Source organism: Eptatretus burgeri, chromosome 13, assembly GCF_056783735.1.
Source record: "Eptatretus burgeri isolate ZD-2024b chromosome 13, Ebu_testis_v1, whole genome shotgun sequence".
Classification (NCBI taxonomy): Eukaryota; Metazoa; Chordata; class Myxini; order Myxiniformes; family Myxinidae; genus Eptatretus; species Eptatretus burgeri.
In genome coordinates this window covers 10,383,013-10,405,915 of record NC_140973.1, presented here as the reverse complement: position 1 = coordinate 10,405,915, position 22,903 = coordinate 10,383,013, and the positions used below count along the sequence as shown (strand labels likewise).

At 42.4% G+C, this 22,903-nt stretch overlaps 1 protein-coding gene across 3 annotated transcripts in view; it reads right to left on the bottom strand.

The window, feature by feature from the left end:
* Positions 1–5,279: 5,279 nt before the first annotated feature.
* LOC147013825 (bone morphogenetic protein receptor type-2-like) overlaps positions 5,280–22,903 on the bottom strand; it is a 69,702-nt gene continuing 52,078 nt past the window's right edge. For all 3 annotated transcript variants that reach the window (XM_085851087.1, XM_085851086.1, XM_085851088.1), the window contains exons 9-12: positions 20,596–20,743; positions 16,052–16,188; positions 13,316–13,464; positions 5,280–9,246 (exon numbers count right to left, since the gene is read on the bottom strand). In XM_085851087.1, coding sequence (XP_085707213.1) covers positions 8,874–9,246; positions 13,316–13,464; positions 16,052–16,188; positions 20,596–20,743 — 807 coding nt within the window. In that variant the 3' untranslated portion in view covers positions 5,280–8,873. The remainder of the gene's footprint in view (positions 9,247–13,315; positions 13,465–16,051; positions 16,189–20,595; positions 20,744–22,903) is intronic.

Genomic DNA, 22,903 nt, shown 5'->3' with positions numbered 1-22,903 from the left:
TTCTTTTGTCACTTCTAATAATTGTGATTCTCATTCAATCCTGTTTCTCATATTGATTCGATTCAGAAAACGTTTGCTACATTCAACACTTTCTTTTTCAACATTTCCAATTTATTCATATAACAAACAGTATTATATCACCCTCTCAAAAAGTATGTCAGATTATACACCCCCCCCCACCCCCCTTTCGCTTTACTTGCAAAACCGTTGAGAAAAGGATACGAACAAAGCAGCTGATATTTCAATAATTTATTCGCACGATATTTAAAGGATGAAAGTTAATTTTTCGCCGGTTACCCGTTCTAGTAATAAATAAGTGTTATTTTAAACTAACCATGACTGTGTATCGACAAGCCCCAGACATTACCATCTCATCGGTGTAAAGAAGCACGAAGGTTTGGGTAGAACGTGCCTGTCTACGAACCTTCGGCCTTTCACATGTCCACATCGTCGAGAGTTTTTGCGTTACAGACAGCAAGATATCAACTTTCTGGACTTTCTGGACAAACTTCTGTTTGTCCAACTTTCTGGACCATCAGGAAGTTTTCCAAATGTTTCATTGTGAAGAGGTATACCCCTGTCTCGCAGGTAAGTTTGCAAGTATTTTCAGCTTCTTTAAATAACATTAAAAAAATTCAGTCGTTCCATGCTATAATCCTGATCTAGCAGGCATGAAAGATGTCCAGGGCCACCCCAAACTTCGCTACGAGGGGTTTCTTTCTGCGCATTACGCATCGAACAACCTGTGGTGGTTTACATCATTTTGATCGGATCGTATAGAGTTTGCGCTTTCTGAAGAAGCCATGTTTACCCTAAAATACATAAAACATTAAAATACAATGACAATACTGGTATGAGAAAGTGAGCTATAACGGTATAACAAAGAAAAAAAAAACACCTCGTGCTTGACGTTTCCGTTTGCCATTCAGTAGGATCACAAAATCTGATAGACGTGTTCACTGGGCTTGCTCGCATTGTCTCCCTAACATGAGCCCTTCATGATGATACCGCACTTGCACAGATGTAGATTGATGCGGACCGGAAGAGATCGTTCCAGTTGGCTTCTCAAAGACGTTTACCACCCTCGTCTTTTCACTCATCTTCATTCCAATGCCAAATTAAACTACTTTCGGCCTGCATTCAAGAGAGAGGTTGCAAAGAAACTGTGTACAAACAGCCATTTTGATTCCCAGCATCTCTCAGATAACGCTTCTGCATGGAAAGCCATGACCGGTCAGTATGGCTGGTGTGGCGAAACACTGGGCGGTGAAACAGCAGGTGACTTGGAGAAGAGAAGAAAAGTCACCACCTTCGGAAAACCAGCCATTGTTACGTTTTGGCGTATTCCTTCTTTCCTCCTTATGTATGTCTGTCCCAATCCCATATGCCCCTTGGTCGTCTGTGAACCTGCTGCAATTAATGATTTGGCTCCTACAGGAGCCGAGATGCTTATCGAGAAAAGTACAGTCATCATTCAGAGAACTTAGCTTTATACAATGTCTATGGATGGATGGATGGACAAATACTCAACAAACAATGACATTGGGAGTTCCTTTCTGTGATTAACCCTCTTGCTGAGATCAAACTGATGATGCTTTCAACCAATGCAAATAAGTTGCACTGGAGAAAGGGAGGGGAGAGGCACAGCTTATGCTTTCTCCAACGAAACATCGCAAAGTACCCACCTCACCCAGTTGCACCCAACTGTCCCTGGACTCTGTGTCCTTTTCTCCTGACAAGGTGGAGAGCTTGCTGTCAAACCTAGACTCAGATTATGCAACCGGTCCAGACGGCATCAGCCCACGTGTCTTAAAAACCTGCTCCTCTATGCTTGCTCACCCTCTCTCTGTTCTATTCACCCTCTCATTTGCTCAAGGTCATCTGCCATCTGCTTGGGAATTAGCAAACATTACTGCCCTGCATAAAATAGAAGCAGGTGTGACTCTGCAAAAAAACAGATCCCTGCAATGACAGACCAATCAGCCTTCTCCCAATCATCAGCAAGGTTATGACATTAAATCACTTCAGACATTAAATCCTTCCTCTTCTTCAATGACCTTATTTCCGATCATCAATTTGGTTTCAGACCAGGTCACTCTACCCTGGATATGCTGCTTCTGCTCTCCCAACAATGGATGGAGGTCCTCAATGCCAGACATGAAATCAGAGCCATATCCGTAGACATATTACGTGCTTTTGACACAGTCTGGCACCCTGCCCTGCTCACCAAACTCTCTACCCAAGGCCATCTCCACTCATGGCTCACAGACTTCCTCTCCTGTCGCAGTCAACGTGTGGCCCTAAATGGAGTTCTTTCATCCCATCTTCCTGTCCAGGCTGGAGTTCCTCAAGGTAGCGTTCTGGGCCCTGTTCTTTATCTGTTTTTCATTTACGATCTCTCCGACTCTCTGGAAAATCCTCTTTATCTCTTTGCTGATGACTCCACCCTCTGCCCTCTGCCTCTCCATCTGTCATCCCTCAGACCAGCAAGTAGCAGCTTCTTTGCTCACTGCAGATCTGGGTAAAATCACAAACTGGTCCAACACGTGGAACATGTCTTTCAATCCGGACAAATCTCACACTCTCACTATGTCTTTCCGAAAGGACCGTTTGGCAACCCCCCCCCCCCCTCCCCGATCCACTTTCTCAACAATCCTCTGGAAGAAGTCCTTTCTTTCAAGCATCTGGGTCTCACTATCTGCCATGATCTTACCTGGGAAAGCCATATTTCCAACCTCGCCTCCAAAGCCAGTCGCCAACTGGGAATCCTCCATCGTGCAAAGTCCTTCCTCGGCCCACTTAAGCTCCTAACTGCATACAATGTTTTAATTTGCAGCCTGATGGAGTACTGCTCCCCCTTCTAGGCTGGTGCTCCTGCCGCCCACCTTTCTCGACTTCACGCTATGGAAACCAAGGCATTTCGGATCATTGGCATCTCTCACGATGAGGCTGAGTCTTCGGGTCCTTCACTCTCTCACCGCAGGCAGGTCGGTGGTCTTTCTGCCTTCTATCATCTCCTATCTGGTCTCGCCACCCCTCCCCCGCTGTCTGTGATATGTCCCCACCATATTTCTGCAGTGTGCTCAAGGTCCGTCAACAACCCCCCTTCTGGTAAAACTACCAAAATCACGAATCACTGCTCACCTTCACTCTTTCATTCCTCTTTTCTTCCGCCTTTGGAATAAACTCCCACACTCTGTTCAATCCCATTCTTCCCTCTAGGCCTTCAAAACAGTTGTTCACCACCACCTCTTATCGTCCCCCATCAAAAACCTCAATCTTTTCTTCCCTGTTAATCCACTCCAAACCCATCTCCTTCAAATTCCCTGCTTACCTTCCTGAAAGTCCCTGTAATGTCCATCTTGTACACCCCGTGTTCAGCGCCCCATCCCTCTCCCTTCCACAGATCTCCTAATGTCTCTGTTCCCCACTGATTTGTCCTTCCCACTCCCACCCCTCTTGTCTCATGCCCCCCTTGCTGTAAGTTGTGTGTTAGCGCTCATACGAGCCTCGAGAAGGTATACAAAAAAGAGAAGAAAAAAAAGGTGCTTATTCCTGCTGGCTTGATCATGGGATGCAGACATTCCTTCTTCCATGAAGCCTGACATGGTGGCAATAGCTGCACATTAAGCACAGTCACGACCAGAACTCTGATGTAGCAGCACCTATTCACAGCCATGGTTTCAGGTGGTTGAAGATTAATGTTTCAAGATGCACTCAGCCTCCAGTTCAACTCCAATTCTCACCAATTTCTCAGCCACAGCACATTCCAAGCACACTGTCCATATCTATGTATGGGATTTTACAACAAAAACAGCTGAAAAAAGACAGACTCTTTGAGTACCAGCAAATCAGAAGAGACTTTGGATTGTTATGTGGAAGTGGGGGATAAATAGTTAGACTGTGGTACAACTTTAATATGGACTGTGTGATCGAGTAGCTTAGGTTTACACCCTGTGTAAGCTATTTGTCAGAAGTAAGTTGTCTTTTAAAGCATGCATTGAGGAGGCAGTGAGTGTAAACTTTAAAATAGATAGAGTAAGATTGTGTTGTGTAAAACCTCCTGAATGCAAGTAAAGCCATGTGGAGGATATGCAGCCAGAGAAAGGCATAAATGTGCTTTACAGGATATTCATGGATACTTAACTGCTTGAGTGCTGAATTTTTCTAGTATGCAATACATTCCGTATTTAAACTGCAAGTTACCATGAGGTCATAATTGTGGCCAACAGCACGCAAACAGCTAAGAAAGTGCCACGAGCAGGCATGGTGGTTTTGCTGTTGCCTTGCGAAGGACTGCATGATAAGCAGCCTTGTGTGCTGTGCGGGGTATGCCCTGTATGGGGGGCAGGATGGAAACTGTGCGGAAGCGCCGTCCCCACCTAGTGAAGAGGCCGATGGGAACCAGCTGTGGGTAGTCCGAATGCTGTGGTGGAGCACCGTACTAGTCGTGGGGTGCGGCCGATGGGAACAAGCTGTAGGCGGTCCCAGGAGATGATAAAAACGGTTGCGCGCATGCGGATCCTCTCTTTGCTTCATCCTCTGAATAAGAGACATCCCTCTCATCTGGCCTCCTCATCACTATTTCTCTTCACCATCGCTCTTTGAGTTGCACTTCATCAGTTCCACGCTGACCTGCAAAACCACAATATTCTGGTAGAGCCACAACCAGATCGTGCCAGTCACAAGTCCGTGCTTGTTCTGCTCCCCCTTCATCATACAAGTCCAGTATTTTGCCTCCATCATTGGGTTAGGCTTTATTTATTTCGCTTGTACATATATCTGGGGTCGTCGCATCCTACTTTCCTCATTTGTCTGTCCTCGTGTGCCAGATCTGTCTGGGTTTTTTTTGTCTTATCTATCCCTGTGTCAGCATTTCTCTTATAATAAAGCATTTTAATCATAAGAATTGTCTTCCAGCCTTTTTTATTTTTTATTTTACCTCCAGTGCATTTCACCACCAGGTTCAGCTTTCATTTCGGTGATCTTTGGGTAATGGTAAATAGGAATTAATTCATCGCAGTGTCATAAATGTAAACACCGTTTCAGGATCTGTGGAGGCCTTTAGTGACAAAAACAGTCTGTATTAACCGACACCTTTGTCGCAACACTATTCTTGATGGGACTTTTTGAATTTCTGCTTTACCTCCATGTGTCAGAAGTGATTACTTAAAACAATATCACATTGAATGGAACACACTTTACATGTAAAGGTCAACAACAAACTATGATGGTGAGTGCATTTTGATGACTGAATAATGTGACACAAAAGGCATACATGAATAACATAAGCAATTTTAATGATAGAAGAGAATCTCACAAGGGAGGCTGCAGTTTAAAACATACAAAATAACAACATAAGTATTCAATTAAATATAACAATGTGATAATGTCCTCAAGACTGATACAAGGAGTGATCAAAAAGTTCCACAAACGAAATACTCAGATTATTATCCAAGACTTTAAAAGGGTAAAATGAGGCATGTTTATAAATTAAAATGTTTAAAAAAAGAAACTAATCACATATACTGTACTTATATATTGAAAGATTTAAAAACCTTCTCATGTTAAACTATTGCCAATAACTCGTACATATAACTTTTTGAATGCTCCCCGTATGTACACTTTTAAATAATAACACAGTTGAACAAATATTATTTAATGAAAAATCCTGAATCTGAAGTCTCTGCAATCTCAAGTTTGAAGTCAAATTTGTACAAAATGAAAATATTGGTGAAACTCAGTTATTATACCATTATGATTTTAAACTTTTTTGGAAATAGTTTTCCATTGTACTATCTCATGAGACCACAAGGAATTAGATACCTCGGTAATATGTTTTAAGTTAGATATGTGATACTGTAAAAACATGAATAAAACTAGATATTAAAAGTGAACCAAAATTGTTTGTTTACATTTGTTACAAATATTACAATGCAGCAGCCTAAACATGCAAAATGAAGAAAATTATATTATTATACATCCCAACAGGATTATGTTAAAAATGTAGAACACATTTTTCATTGAATAATTAATTTATTGATCAAAAAAAGTAATATATTCTCTTTCAAAGTCTTGTTTTTGTTTTGATAACTTCAATAAAAAGTGAACAACCAACAACCACACTGCACATGACTTTGATATAAAAAATCTCAATGAGAGGTTTTGTAAATGACTCTCAAATGGTCGTAATGGAATTGGCAAATTTCCAGTTTGTTTGTGCGGTGAATTAAAATCGACTGCTTTTACTGCATTCCATTCAATAAATACCGATGTAATTATCAAAATAATACATGATCACATTGAATTAAAAAACAAAAACATCAAGAAATGTTCCAATCAGTGGGTTCGTTATTTTAACATTTTATGGTGACATTGAAAATTAATGTTAAGAATAACAGTTCTCTAAACATGACCATACACCTGCTCTTTCCTGTTTGTTTCAAAATTGGTAGAGCAGCACTTAATACTGGTATTTGTCTGTTGGTCGTATCTTTATATTTTCAAACGATACATATACATATATATAAATAAATACACACCTCCCATGCTCTTCTAGCCAAATAAGCTGGCAACTAAGAGGGTGTATAGCATTGGGATTCTCATGTGTGTACTATTTGTGAATGTCTTTATAGTTGTGGAGGAACTCTAAGAAGGGTTTCAAACAGCAAACTGTTTATCTTGGGTAGGCCTTCTTGGTTGCTTTATGCAGCTTCTTCAGCTAAAAGAGCATCGGAGGTGTCAATTTATTTACATAATCCTAGACACCTGGGTTTAGTTGATTAGATGAGAGCTGATTGGCTTTCCTCCATTCACAGGTGAGAGGTGGGGGGGGGGGTCTTCCTTTATTATATATTGCCTTTTATTCGTAGATATATATATATATATATATATATATATATATATATATATATATATATATATATATATATATATATACACGCATATACATATATATATAATATATAATATATATATACCTATACATATACATATACATACATATACATTTATACTGTATGTACTGTTTGTACTGTAAAGTGCTTATTCTTCGCAGGGATTCTCTTTCACGGTTTTTCTTTAAAGTTGTTTTGCAAGATGTTACTTTTGCGCATCAAATGTGATTACTGTAATTGTTTACATGGATGGGTACAACAAGGAATATTTATTCACTGGCCTCAACTTTTGAGGAAATTACTTGACAGCAAAAAAACAAGACAGTTATATCCACACGAAAGATAAGTACTTTACATTACTGTATATACATTGTATGTATATACTGCATATACATATACAGTATATATGTATGTATATATATATATATATATATATATATATATATATATATATATATATATATAAACACACACATACATACGTCAAATCGTCACTGAGATAAACAGGAACATTGCTGAAACGAGACACATATCTTGGAAACGGTCCTTCCACACATTGTTTTTTTTTTAATCTGTTAAATGGGAAGAAACTTCAGTTCATTGGGATTTTAAAGCTGACTGAAAAGTTAGTTTTGTCACATCAGTCCTCATGATCACACAATTTGTGGAGTTTTTTTTTTGACCATTTTGTGATCACTTCACTTTTTGAATGATGCACTTTTGAAGAAGATGGGAAAATGCAAACCACTGTGAGCAAGGCTGGTTATCCCAATGTTCCAAAAACGTATATGGAAATTGCAAAGTGATTTGATCATTTTGTCTCACTTTGAACAGTATTGGATGATTTGTTCTTTCTCCATCTTCTTGCTACCACTTTCCTTTTGGATGCAAAGTCAAGGCTCTTGGAAGAACTATACTACTGAATGGATCAGGATGCAACAGAACAAAAGGAACAGGAGAAAGAAGGGGGTGGGTGGGGCACCAACAGTGGAGTTGAAGGACATAATAGAATAAGACTTGGACAAATACAGGATGAGAGGTAGGGGAGGATGCATGAGGTGGACAAGATGGATACAGAAGCAAACTCTCAGTAAGGAAAGAGTGGAAATTTGGAAGGAGGTGGGGTGGTGGAGGGCATTAATGGAAGTAGAAATGAACATGGTTTTGGATGGGGGATGATCAATGATCTGATAATGGTGGTCAACAGGTGTCTTGAAGACCTGGAAGGAAGAATGGGATTGAAGAGAATGTGAAAGTTAATTCCACAGCTGGGAAAAAAGGAAGAACGAATGATTGGAGGTGAGCAATGATTCTGGATTTCGGTAGTTTCACCAGAATGGGGTTGATGGTGAACCACTTACACCCTGTAGAAACGTGTGGGGGGGGGGGGGGGGCAAAGCATGAAAAGAGTAGATGGTGCAAGATCAGAAAGGAGGCAGTATAAGACAGAGACCACCGACCTGTCTGCAATGGGGGAAATGTGAGGTCCATAAACCCAGCTTCATCTCTGGAGATTCCAGTGATCTCGAAGGCCTTGCTTTTTCACTTTGGGTGGTTCAGCAAATCCTTTTGGGTTTTTTAATCGATTGCAATGATTGGATTGACATACATACACATTTTAATAATGTGAGATTTCTTCTGCAAGATTGAGGCTCTTGAAAGAGCAAGGTGACGGAGCATTCTAATGTTTTATCCTTTTTTTTTGCACTTATGCTTTATTTGTCCAAAGGGGTTTGCAGTTATGAACAAAGTGATGTTGCAGTCAAGTGATGAGATTTTGTGTGCATTTTAGCAAAGTATCTGTGCATTTTCCATTATATTTAATTCCATTTACTTCTTGACTCTAATTCCATGCATTATATTTTCCTCTTGCTGTTTATACTTTTCAGATGACAATTCTCTTTGAAGATGCTTTTACAAATCTATCTACATTGCTTTCACAAAATGAGTGTGGTGCGTAAGGTAAAAAAAATTCACTTAGTGTGTCGTGCACAAGCTGGGTACTTTGTTGGTGATCATTCCCGCAGAGTGCACACACTTCCCCTGACCATCCACAACCCCATCGTGCAGCTTTTCATTCAGACCCTTCACAGTCATGCCCAACTCTCCGCGCTTCCTTTGAATGTAGACCAGTATATCTGCCGGGCTAACTGGTGGCTGATCCCGGGAAGCCGGACTTGATCGCTGTGGTGGTCGGAAATCTGACCTGGTGACCGGGATATCTGCAATAGAATGCCCATTGTGACAGGAGTCAGGAATCATAGGTAGTTTGGAGAGCAGAGAGGGGTCCTTTGGAGAAGATTCATTAACTGGTGTCAAGTGCTTCTCCAAATTCTGCAGTGGAATCAAACTGCAACAAAACAAAGATGCACATAAATTGCAGGTTTATTTATGGATTTTCACACCATTTCAAATCTCAAAGTTCACAAGCTGCAGGTTGTGGACAAAAAAAATGGAAACACCTGGGTAAATATACCTAGTGATGGACACCAGATATATGGAAACAGTAGGTGGAAGCAGATATTGCAGGATTGTGATATCCATGCATTAATTTGAAGTGCAAGACAAAACAGGTGAGCAACTGCAGATCAATTGACTGTAAATTTCAACCTGGGGTATGAGCAGCCAATTTCATCAAAAACGGTCTGCCGAAAACTCCGCAGAGCGAGATACTATCGTCAGGTTGCAGTGCACAAACTGCTCACCACACCTGGCAATGCACGTTTGTGAGTCCAGTGGTGCAAAAAGCACAGGCAATGGACTACTGAGCAGGGGAGATATGTGATATGGTCAGATGAATCATCCTTCACCATGTTCTTGACAAACGGACAAGTGCACGTGTGGTGCCAACCTCAAGAACTCCACAACCCTGATTGCTCGATTCTAACAGTGAAGGGTTCTGGTGATTCTCTAATGTTGTGGGGTGAAGTTTTCTGGCATGATTTGGGTGCAGTCATTCTCTTAGAAGGAAAAGTCAATGCCAATCACTACTTAATGATACTGAGTGATCATCTTCACCCCATGTTGCAGCATTTCTTTCCTGCCAGGAGGGGTGCCTTCCAGGATGACAATGCCCCCATCCACAAAGCACATGTAGTTGCCCAATGCTTTGATGAGCATGACACTGATGTTATTCATATGTCATGGTCTTCTCAGTTACCAAATCTGAACCCAATTGAACATTTATGGGATATTCTGGAACAATGCCTGAGGCAGCATTTTCCACCTCCATCAAACAGGTGTGAGCTGATTGACTTTCTCATGGAAGAATGGTGCCACATCCCTCCTGCAGAATTCCAGATGCTGGTGGACTCCATGCAACAGCGTATACAGGCCATACTGGCTGCATGTCATGGCCCAACACCCGATTAAGTGACTTTACATTGGTGTTTCCAAATTTTTTTTTTGCCCACCATCTGTAGATCAGGAATTGTCTGGACTTTGAAGATCAATAATTGTCACATTTTATTCAAAGGACTGGAGGAGTTTTTGAGGCCTTACTGCTGACAGACATGAAATTAAATAAATATCAGTTGACTCAATATATTTAGGTGGTGGTCAAGTAGCAGAATTCCAGAATCTTTGGGATTGAATCCACTGAGTGTGCCAAAAAATGGAAAAAAAAAATCAAACCCTCCGTTTTATTCACCACTTATTTAGTTTTCATGATTTTTTTTTCTCTTATTTCAGATATTTCAGATATTGATAACTGAGGTCCTGGAGGAAACAATGTCCTGGACAAATGAAGAAAAGGCTTTTTCTGTAGAATCCTACATCGAAACACAATCCTTCATTCAATTTCAAAGAAAGTTCAAGAGAAAATTTCACTGCAGAAATGCAAAGAGAGAAGATTCAAATGGACAAATAAGTTTCAAGAGCAAGGAACTGTGCACAACTTGAACTCAAAAATCAATTTGACAGATCAATGCATTCTGGACACCCTTCACTGAGAACTCATGAGGTCATCGAGAGAGTCCAGCAGTCGGTCGGAAACAGTCACTTTGCCGCCGCAGTCAAGAACTTGGACTGACAGTATCAAGTCTCAGGAGGATTCTCCATGATGATATGAAACTTTATCCATACAGGATACAAGTCAGACACAAACTCACTGACCCAGACAAAAACAAGCATCTTGAAATGGTTTGGTGGTTTGCAGAGAAAACTGAGGAGCCTGGTTTTCTCAACAACATTTGGTTCTCCAACAAGGCTCCCCTTTTGCTTAATGGACAAGTCAAATCAAGGAACAATGTCTACTGGGGCAAAGTACCACCTGATGACATTTGCCAGAGACTCTTACATTCAGTCAAGTGTACGGCCTGGAGTACATTGAGCAATCATGGCATCATTGGACCATTTGGGTTCGAAGATGAGGATGGTAATGCAATGAACATCAACTCTGAGTGATACATTGAGATGTTGAATGAGTTATGGGCTGCTCTTGGTGGCTGGAGAAACTTTCGAAGAGAAGAACAATGGTTTCAGCAGGATGGGACAAACCCTCACACTGCAAAAGAGTCCCATGAGTGTGTGACGAGCCACTTTGGTGAGAGAGCGATTGGCTGACGCTTCACTATCGAGTGGTCTCCACATTCCCCCTGATATAAGCCCACTAAAAAAAAAAAAATCTTTGGGGATATCTCAAAGACAATGTGTACAAAGATAACCCCAGAAGCATATTTGAGCTGAAACAAGCAATCACAGAGAAACTTAGGTCCATCGCACTTGCCGAATCTCAGTGCGTAATCAACAACTTTGCCCGTCGCGTTCAAATCTGTAATCAGCGCAGAGGTGGACATTTGGAGCATGTGATGGATCCAGTACCAAACTAAAGTCTTACAAGTTACGGTTCTGTTATTTGGTACACCTGCATCACACAAAATGTAGCATATATGACTGAAGTTTTATGTAATTCAGAATAAAAATGAATGTATTGAGGATATTTCTATGGGTTTGGTGTTTTTTTGGCACACACTGTAGTATCAGTAAAATTGCCATGTCTCCGTTAGATTTTCAGTAAAAGCCGAGTTGGCTCATTAATAACGTTTATGGTTATAAATTAATAATGCTAATCCTGCTGCCCAACTTGTATACATGTGGGATTATCCACACTTTGTGGTTGATCCATAATGCTCTCGGGGGAATCTTGCAGTGGCCACTAAACTGTTACTAATGAAAAGGCAGCGCCATCCAAAATAATCCTGTAAGCCAAGTAGAAAAATGATGAGAAAGAGTTAGACAAAATAGCACACCAAAAGTTCTGAAACGAATCTGATTTTTCCAACAAATCCAATTGCCGTTCCATTGTTATGTCAAAGATCTTGTAAGCGGTGCATTGCGTGTGAGTAAAGAAACATTACGATTATAGTTTAAACTTTAAATGCAGAGTATTTTGGTTACAGCTTTTAAAACATGGGAAACTTTTTGTTATTGAAAAAAAAAAAAAAACGTACATTTTAGAGTTAATGGAAGATCTATGACTCAAGTCATTCCAAGGAAGTAAGAGTGTACGGCAAACAATTTTAACTTGAGAGATGGCTTCCTTGCATTTAAGACTGTTTTGAATCAAATGTGATCTATAGTCGAATAGCTCTCAAACATTCTGCCCCAATACCTCAAACTTTCTTCCAAATGAATAAAATGCATATAATCAATGCATTATATAAGGAAACGCATTACCTTCATCAATATTAAAGAGTTAAACAAAGCATACTGCGGTCTTTAAAATTTCATCGATAATTATTCAAAGATTGCAGAATTGCCTCCACCGCCTCCCCCCGCATGTTTATTGTTTACTTCTATTGTTAGTTTTAGCACAAAAAAATGATGACACTACATAACTAGATCGGCACTCGGTAGAGCACGTACCTCCGCCAGGCTGAACAGTTTACGTTTTGTATCCCGCTGATAGGTCGGATCTGCATCCGGACCTGAACCAATATCGAATCGGCTTGTTCTTGTCACCTTCCCAACTCAACCAACAAGTTTTGTCAAATCCATCCATAAATGTTTGAGATAGGTCGTGTATCGTTTTTGGTCCTTTTACTCAATGGTGAAAAATAACTTTACAAATTAAAAAATCCTCATATCCTGATCCAGATCCAGATCTTCACCAAATTGAATCAATTTGTCCTTGTCACACGTGCAACCTGTCCACGAAGTTTCGTCCGAATCCGTCCATAACTTTATGAGATATCGTGCTCATAGACAAACGGACAAACAGACAGGGGTGAAAACACCCTCCATCAACCTTCGGTGATGGAGGTAAAATGCATCTTGAATCAGAGTGTTTCTTGCTAACACAGGGGTGGATTAACTTTACGTAACTTATCATTTAATTCGTTTGGAAAAAAAAAAGGAATCAGATGCTTGTAAAAACAGTTCCGAGCACATATTTATAAATGAAGAATCCACTAGCATACCGAGTGTTCTCCACATTGTCAATGCTGAGACATAGAGGCCGCAACTCCCCCAGCTCCTTCATCCTTTCCTCAGCGCAACATGCCGTAATCCTTGCCTCCGCATCCTGCTCCCAGCATTCCTCTATCACCAATTTGAGGTATGCCAAAGCCTGCAAAAAAGGAATAGGACGCATTGAATGCCACAACATTACACGGGCTTTGTGAAAATTTTAGTTTACTGCCAGTGGAAATGCAAGAAAAATCAAGCACAAGGAACATCTATTTGGTCCAAAATCAACATGTATTTGCCCACGACTTGAGGTGTATGCAGAAAACATTAAATACTAGTACAGTACTGTAAAAGAAACAAAATTACAGGAGAAATCTCAAAAACATATTTTAGTTTTCTTTTACTGAGGATGGCAGTCTCCCTATGAATACCCTTAAATTAGCAAATTACTATTTTGTATGCAGCCTGTGGTTGCTGGTTGCATCGTTGCTGGGAGCACAGCTGTGCCACTGATGCAGTACCCCATTTCCAGTAAGCTGCTACTCTTGCCGACCTGGGAAGTATGACAGATTGAATCAACACACTTGGTGTTATTTAACGGATTTGACAGAGGCTCAAACTCAAGACCCGAGGATCTTAAGCCAGTTACATTAACTGTAAAGCCAACACCAGGCTTCTTCCTCATCTCTATGAGCTGTCTGAGATTGGTGGATCTTTTCTATTTGTGTGTTCAACTAAAGAGGGCTCTGGGTGTTTCATCACACAGTTATTAAACCTTTTCTGAGTCACACTGATACATACTACAACGCTGAAAACAAAGCTGTTGTGGGACAAAAAAATTTATGATAGGTAACAGAAAGCATGACCTACCCGCTGAGGTCCACAGGACTGACATCGCAGCGACAATGAGTTGATATTGAGCTGAAAGCAGCAATAATTGTGAGTTTACATTCTAACATTATGGGAATCAAGCGAATCCCAAAGGGAATTGGCATGTCACTCGAAGAATGTCGGTTAAAAACCCAGCTGGCTCATTAATGATCACCTTCAGGGAGGCAATCTGCCTGCTGCATCCCGCATAATCTGTGTATTTGTCCAGTAAATAAGTTTTGACTTTTAATTTCCTTGGAAACAACTTGTCATGCTCATTAAAATGCCAATCACGAAGACTCCCCTTAATCAGACAGAAAAAGAAAATGTAAAACACCAAATTTACTCTGAAATTTTCTTCTTCTTTCATATGGAGCATAAGGCTGTGGGGGTCTTTAGTCTCATCATTGGCTGAGAGTGCGACTGTGCTGTTGATACTTTTCATTGAACAGCCCTCTACTGGTCAGGGTAAGAATTTGTAATTTGTTCATCGTGCCAGTGATAGCTCGCCTACTCTTCACAAAGGATGCCTTGGGATCTTTAACTTCCACCAACAAATGCCGACAGAAGGGACGCCAGTTTAATGTCCATCCGAGGGACGGCACACAAATTGATGAATCACCCTGCCTGTGAAATACCGGGATGACAGTTTATTCACTGGGTAGGGATTCAGACGATTCAAACCCAGGCGAGATGGCTTAGAGGTGAGTGTGCCATCCTATCAGCCCTACTTTGAATTGAGACTAGTTTAGGAATGACAATGTGCATTAGTGGCAATGATGGAAATAGTTTACCTTATCACGTTGGTTAAACTTAAGAAAGACAGAAATTGAAATGGTGGGATGAGAGTTATTCCTGCCGCACACCAGCTAACGTTTGCCGACGTGATGCAACAAGACCGTCGGCAACGAATCTTGGACAATCGCGTTTTGTCGTCTACGCAACTGTCGATGACACTATCGTCGGAAAGTAAAATGCCAATGAAGAATAAATGCAGGGAGAGGATGAGAAGGGTGAAAGCTCTGAACAATGCTGCTTTGGCACCGGTGCTGGTACGTTACCGACGACGTGCCAGGAGAAAGAAGCGGGCGTGGGTAAAGTCCTGGACTGGGAGAAGGCTAGTGGAACTTGCTGCACCGCTTATTCCATATTTGGTAACTATGTCAGCAGTCGTTGGGGTTATTGAACACTCGACTGATGCAAAATTGGAGAAAATCCAGTGTTTTGGAAGGATTTTAGCCATTTATAATGTTGTCCCACCCCGTCCATAACCAAACACTAAATATTTGTATCAACTGATGCTCCATGCTGTTATTGTATATCGATACTTGGTTAAACACGATGATTGGTTGCCGTCAATCCGTCACGGTCCCGAGCTGTAGAGCCCGCCATTTGTCTGCGCAGTGCATAGGCTAAGGATCTCCGATTCGAACGCTCCTTTGAACAACGAACACCTCTCCCCAACAAGTCTGGCTACCTGGAAGTAAGGTCAAAAATTGCACACACAGAACCCTTTAATTGGTCAATTCATCATGCAGTGTCGGTGATCATCATAGACCGCCGCACACTGTACGACGATGCACGACTGTCGGCGACAACTCATCGTAAAAGTTGAACATGTTCAACATTTGCGATGATCGCCAATGCGCCTGAAAACTTGTTGACGATGGTCGTCGACAGCTGCACACTGCACGATTATCAAAGACTTTCACAGACTAAATTGTCGCTGACTGTCTTGTTGCATTGCATCAGCCGGTGTGTGGGATGGTAGGGGGGAGGTGGGAGGTGGAGGGGGCTTTAGTTACTCTTGGGTAATAAATAAACATTGTGAGGGGTAACATGAGACAATTTAAAACATCATGTAGCAGAAACGTCACCAATGGATCGTCCTGCCAGGATGCTGGGAAGACCGGTCGGTGGCGCTCACGAGCTACCAGTTGCTGCATCTCATCAAAGGTCGGATGTGAACCGAGCTCTGCTTCAAAGGCCAAGGAAAAAGGTGGTGCGACATGCCCTGGCAACACAAAGCATTCCCTTCACATTACTTATACATCTTATGTGTGGCCTCCCTTCACATGTTCATCATCATCATCATCATCATCATCATCATCATCATCATCATCATCAATGTGCCACACACCTTGCAAAGTGTCAGCAATGCCGAGACAGTCTCGTGGTAATAGTTATGCTCGGTGGTTTGCCGTTGCCTTCGCGACTGTCACTCAGGGAAGGAATTTGGAATTTGTCCAAGGTGGTGGTGAGAAGTTTCCTCCTTCCTTCCTTCCTTCCTTCCTTCTATATGAGTGCTGCTTCATCAGGATGAAGATTACCACACTGCGGTTGCAGGCATGGAACAGCGCCAATACAACCATTATACCAGTACACTGGTACTCATTTCACCGACCTCGGAAGGATGACAGGCTGAGTCAACCCCACATGGTGTTAATTCAATGGTTAACGTTGCTCAAACTCAGGACCCTAAGATCCCAAGCCAGCCACCCTAACCACTAAGCCAACACCAGGTGTTAAAATTTCCTCTTTGGGAAATGCACAAATGCATCTTTAACATCGACCAATGACCAATGCTGTCAGACAGGTCCTGCGACTTAATGACTTCTGATGAATGGCACATATATTGTTCCATCGCCCTGAAACACTAGGGTGACAGTTTGTAGCTGGGACAATATTCAAATGGAAGCTAGACAGTTTAGCAATGATTGTACAGACATCTAAGCTGCCCTGCCAGCTAGCTGTCAATCATCAGTCAAGGGCAAATTAACTCAGAAACTAAATAATTATGCTCAAGAAAGAATAAATCCAGGTGTGGCCATTTTCATGTCAGAATGTTGTTGTTATTTACACAGGCATTGAAGCTCATGAAAGAGTTGAAAACAGGGAACAAAGGTCCAACGGACACAGGGGAGGAAGGAGGAAGGTAACTTGTAGTTAGTCGTTTCTAACGATATGATAACTTGTCGTCATTTTGTGGGTGCTCAATGCCTTTCGTTGTATTTCTTCCATTTAACAATTGTAAATAGCAACCAGCATCACTGAATTGCTAATACACCACCAAGAAGCACAGCCTTGCCAAATATCTTTCCGGATTACAAACCTGGCAGGAGAACAAAGAAATACACTGAGCTGGAAGAAAACAATTTTCATGTGTTCCATAAAATATGTCTGTTTTCACTGTTTCAAGGCTCATGACTTAAGAAAAACGGTTTTGTAAAAGTATGAAGACATCAAGAAACATCAAGAGTACGACAACGCAACAAGTAATGTTTGCTTTGATTTACAGGAATGAGGCTCGCGGAAGAGCAAGGAAATGAACAGTCAGCAGAAGAGGAGAAGGAGGAGGGGAGGAAGTACTGACTCGCAAGTAAGGGGAGGAAATATTGAAACAATAAAGATGGTTTCTAGTCATGAAAGGTTAAAAGGATAATTAAACATATCTCATGCTTTTGATACAGTCAGGCATCCTGCCTTACTTTCCAAACTCTCTGCCCATGACATCCAAGGCCAACTCCAGACCATGGCTAACTGACTTCCTCTACCCTCATAGCCAACATGTCGCTCTCAACGGAATCCTTTCGTCTCAAGGTTGGAGTGCCCCCAAGGCAGTGTTCTGGGCCCAGTCTTACTCCTGAACTTCATCAACAATTTCTCTGAATCTCTGGAAAATCCCCTTCATCTCTTTTGCTGATGAGTCCACCCTCCGTCGTGACATCCCTCATCCTTCAGACAGACAGGCTGCAGCCTCTTCTCTCTCTTCAGACCTTGAACAAAAAATCACAAGCTGGTCAAACACTTGGAATATGTCTTTCAATCCTGACAAATCTCACGCTCTCACTATCTCTCTCTGAAAGGACTGTCTGGCAACCCCTCCAATCAACTTTGTTAACAATCCCCTTGAGGAGGTGCAGTCATTCAAACTTCTGGGTCTCACAATCAGCCATGATCTTTCTTTGGCAAACCACATTTCAAAGTTAGCCTTCAAAGCCAGCCGCTAACTGGGCATCTATCCATCCATCCATTGGGACCATACACTGTGCAGAGCGTTGGTGCTGCCTCAGAAGTCTCCTTGGCTATTGGACACAATCCTGGACGGGTGGCCTCTCTGACACAGGATACCAGCAAGCTGGCACTCATTTTGCCGACCAGAGAAAGATGACAGGCAGAATCAACCCCACCTGGTATTAATTCAACAGCCAAGGGGGATTTGAACTCAGGATCCTAGGATCCCAAGCCCAACACCCTAACCATTAAGCCAACACCAGGCATAAACTGGGCATCCTCCATTGCACAACGTCCTTCCATGGCACACCTGAACCCCTATCCAACTACAATGCCTTCATCCGCAGCTTGATGGAGTGTTGCTTGGGGTGGCTCCCCTGCCTCACATCTTGCTCAGTTTGGCACCAGATAAACCAAGGCCCTCAAGATTATTGGAATCTCCCACGATTAATTTGAGTCTATGAGCCTGTCATTTCACCATCGCTGACAGGTCAGTGGTCTCTCTGTCTTCTACCACCTCCTTTCTGGTCTTGCACCCTCTGCCCTTTCTGGGCTTTGTGCCCCCCCCTCCATGGATTTCTGTAGGGCACACACAGTCCACCATCAACCCCTTTCTGGTGTAACTACCTAAATCTAGGATCACTGCTCACCTTCACTCATTTGTTCCTCCTTTTTCCCACCTGTGGAATAAACTTCTACATTCTCTTTAATCTCATTCTTCTCTCAAGATCTTTAAGACAGCTGTTCACCACCATCTTAGATTGTCCCCAATCCAAAACCATGATCTTTTCTCCCCTCATTAAACCACCCACCACAAACCCTCCTCCTTCCAAATTTCCAGTTATTTTTTTCTTCACTCCTGAGAGTTTCCTTCTGTATCCATCTTGTGCACCCTTTGTGTCATCTCCTGCCTTCCATTCCTCCCCACACCTATTGTTTGTCCAAGTCTCCCTCTATCTTGGCGTTTCCCCCTCTACTGTTCCATTTGGCCTGTTATGTCCTGATCCATTCAGTGTACTAGCTCTTCCATGAGCCTCGGCTATGCATACAAAAAATATCATGGGGTTGACAGAATGATGGGGTGCACTGCCTGATTGAAGCCCTGGAGGGGTAGAGTCAAACATAACAGGCTCTGGAAGGTGGTTCCATATATGGGAGAAGCAAGGAATAAGAGAGAGAGAGGGTTGAGGTGTGCAGTCAGCATGGATTTTGGAAAGATAACCGGGAAGGCATTACTGGAAGAACATCCTGCAGTTGCTGCGGATGTTCGGAGGACAGAGAGCAGAAGAGATGGTGGAAAGCAAAGATCACGGTCTGGCCTGCAATGTGAGAGCAACAGACCATGAGCTTTGGCCTCATCACAGGAGGTGCTAATAATTTTGAGAGCTTTAGATTCTACAAAATCCAAGAGAGACAGATGTGATGCTGGGGTGCCAGCCCATAATAAAAAGCAGTACTCCATTGAGCGATGAACAAAGGCCTTGTAGACTGTGAGCAGCTCTGAATTTCCAAGGAAAGTCTTGCATCAACGGAGCATGCCCAGCCTGTGGCTGGCTTTGGAGGCCAGCTTTGCTATGTGATTGGCCCAAAGAAGGTCAGGGCTAATGGTGAGGCCTCCAGAAGTTCAAGAGACTGAACCAATTCCAGTGAACGACTCAGGAAATTAATATGTGGGTTTATTTGATGATCATTCCGGAGTGATAGGCTGAGACTGAGATATTCAAGGATTGAAAGACATTTTCCATTTGTCAGATGAGACACGAATCATTTTCAGATCGGGAGAGAGACACACACACACACACACACACACACAGCTGCTTTCTGCCGATCAGATGGATGGGGTACTGTTCAGCAGAATGTGGAGTCATCTGGAAAAAGGAAGAGGGTTTTCCAGAACATCTGAGAGGTCGTTAACATTGACAAGGAACAAGACTGGGCCCAAAATACTTCCTTGGGGAAATCTAGCCTCCACTGGGAGAGGGGAGGAGAGGGTTCTGTTGATGGCAACACGTCGACTGCATGAGTAGAGGAGGTTAGAAACCCATCAATGAAGGTGGCCTTCTCTGCCACCAACAGGGAGGGACCTAGGCAAGCAAAGCAGGATGCTCGACTGTGTTGAATGGCTGAGATGTGTCTTGGGATACAGTCCGAACCTCGTTTGAGATTGAGGGCCTCCAACCATTGCTGAAAGAGGAGCAGAAGCCTTTCCAGAGTTGAGCAGCCCCAGCATGAAATGCAAACTGATCTCCAGCGAGTTTGTGAAAGGAAAGATTTTGAGGAATCCCAAAGGAAGAAACGAAAATATAGGAAATTGAAAAATAATTAAACTGATGAAGTTAATTGACAGAGGAAGAGAATAAGAATCAGAGTGAAGCATTAACTCGATTTTATAACTTGTTGAACTTACCAGAGAAAATATCTGAACACCGACTGAACAACTCCCAATACATCAAACCCAGTGCATACACATCCACTTGTTTCAACGCCGTTTGGTGGTCGCTCAAGTTAATGGCTCCATCCAGAACCTCGGGAGCCATGTACCTGTAGGTTCCCACCTGCGGAGCAGGAGACAAACCTCATTTCAAAGGGACGCTCATCTGTAAAATCATAAAACTCCGTCATGTGCATAAATGTATCAGAAACAAACTGAGTTGAAAAAATGGGAAATGGAGTTTAATAAAGCTGAATATCTCCAGTGCAGATCATTAACTTCACTCATTCATGTGTGGGTGTGGGTGGCTGCTAACTTGCATAATTGCTGGGAGTGCCGCTGATCAGTTAGAGGAGGAACTTGGGATTTTTGAATGGTACCAGTGATATGTTGCTTCCTGTTCGCCAAGCATGTTGTGCAATATTTGACGTCTACCAACAACCGATGCTGGCAGACGGGTCAATATTCGACCCAGGCAAGATGGCTCAAAGGTGAGTCCACACCTACAAGTTATCCTGCCAGCACCGCAATAATCTCATGCAATGTTCAAAACCCATCTGCCTTTATTATTGGTATGTGCAGCGATGTACATAAGGGCACCTGCTGATTTAGAACTCCTACAGCTTATCCACATCCTTGTACCCTCACCCACATCAGTCTTGCTTTTTAATAATTTATCAATGAATCAAAAAGAGGTTGTTGTTTTTTTAATTGCAGGGAAATTCTTAATCAGTGTCTGAAATACAGTAATGGTATTGTAGACAGGATAGCTTGGAGATTGCAAATTTGTTAAGAAGCTGTCGATTTTGTATTTGGAACATGACCCAGAACAGGCAGGGAATTACATCAATGTGTAGGCCATCCTTTATAGTGGATGCTTAGCTGGCTTACCTGTCTGCTCGTATTCACTGGTGGACATTAAAATCCAATGTTAACTTCAAAAAGTATGCCATTATGCATCGGTACCTGGGCACAACAGTATAAATAGCAGTAGCGGTGTTCCTCCAGAAATTATGCAACCAGGTTTTGCCTACGAAAGAATGAATAATTATGTAATTTTTAGCTCACCTGGACTTTAGTCAGGTGAGTTTATGCGATCGAGCAGTGGTCCGTAGGTGAGTGAGTGAGTCAGTCAATCGGTGAGTCCGTAAACACTTCAGTCATTATCACTTCAACCAAATACACAATTTTGATGAAACTTGGCTAGCTTCATGAAACTAGCTTGATGAAACAAGCTTCATAATCCGATGCGTAACAAAGGTTTATGGACCGCATCAAAATCTGTGCTGCAGGGTTTTTTTGACTCTCTGCTAAAAATAGGTATTTGCTCTCTTCTCCAAAATTACACACAATTTCGATGAAACTTGAGCACAACCTTCATCTCCTTTGATGTACCAAAGTTTGTTCATGGCATTAAAAAATTCAGGGTCTGAGGGGGTCTGTGGGGGGTTTCAGTGACTGTTGCTCCTGATCCAGGTGAGCTTCAGGACAGGCGGTCCTATTTTTTTAATTAATGTTATGGATCTGGTCAGAGTTGCAAAATGGGAGCATAGTTTAGAGTAGTTATTTCATAGTGCATGTAAGAATAAGTATGTTATAATTGCTGTAATTAAATAAATAGTGTTGAGTACATGTTTAGAAAGCCCTTGTCTTCCCCGTCCAAGTGTTCGAGTCTAAGCTCAGTCTTTCCCCCATCCCTACACCCTCTGACATTTCCCTATTGTATGATCTGTCTATGTGGGAATGCCCATTCTGAGCATCTTGCAGAAATCTGCGGCCCAAAGCATAACATAACTGTGCCTAGGGTCGCAAAGTGCTGGGGACGTGACCATATATGCACATCTTGTACCTTCAAGGGCAACGGACCTTGCGTGGTGTGGAAATTCCCTGGCTTGCCACATCAATCAGTGCAGGCCATTGATCATTGCCTGACAGGCCGCGTCGGCCAATGGGTGTGCGCTGGGGGCGGCCTGGTATGTCCCGTGGGACTTTATGTAAATCCACACACAGCTTGTGCTATCTCTGGTTTCTGGGTTGGTTCATGTGGTTGGTTGCCTGCTTTCTCTTCTTCATCATTCTTGCCTGCTGCGCCATGATTCCTACCTGGTTCTGTGTGATTTTGTGGTGCGCAGTACAACGTTGTGACACAAGTGCTGGTGTGTGGTGAGCGTGGCCGGGGAGACCTGCAGGAAGCCGCAAGGACGGCCCCTGACCGATCCGCAATACACCTGTAGGTAAGACCGAAGCACACATGCAGCAAGTTTGCGTCTTCTCTCAGTCTTGA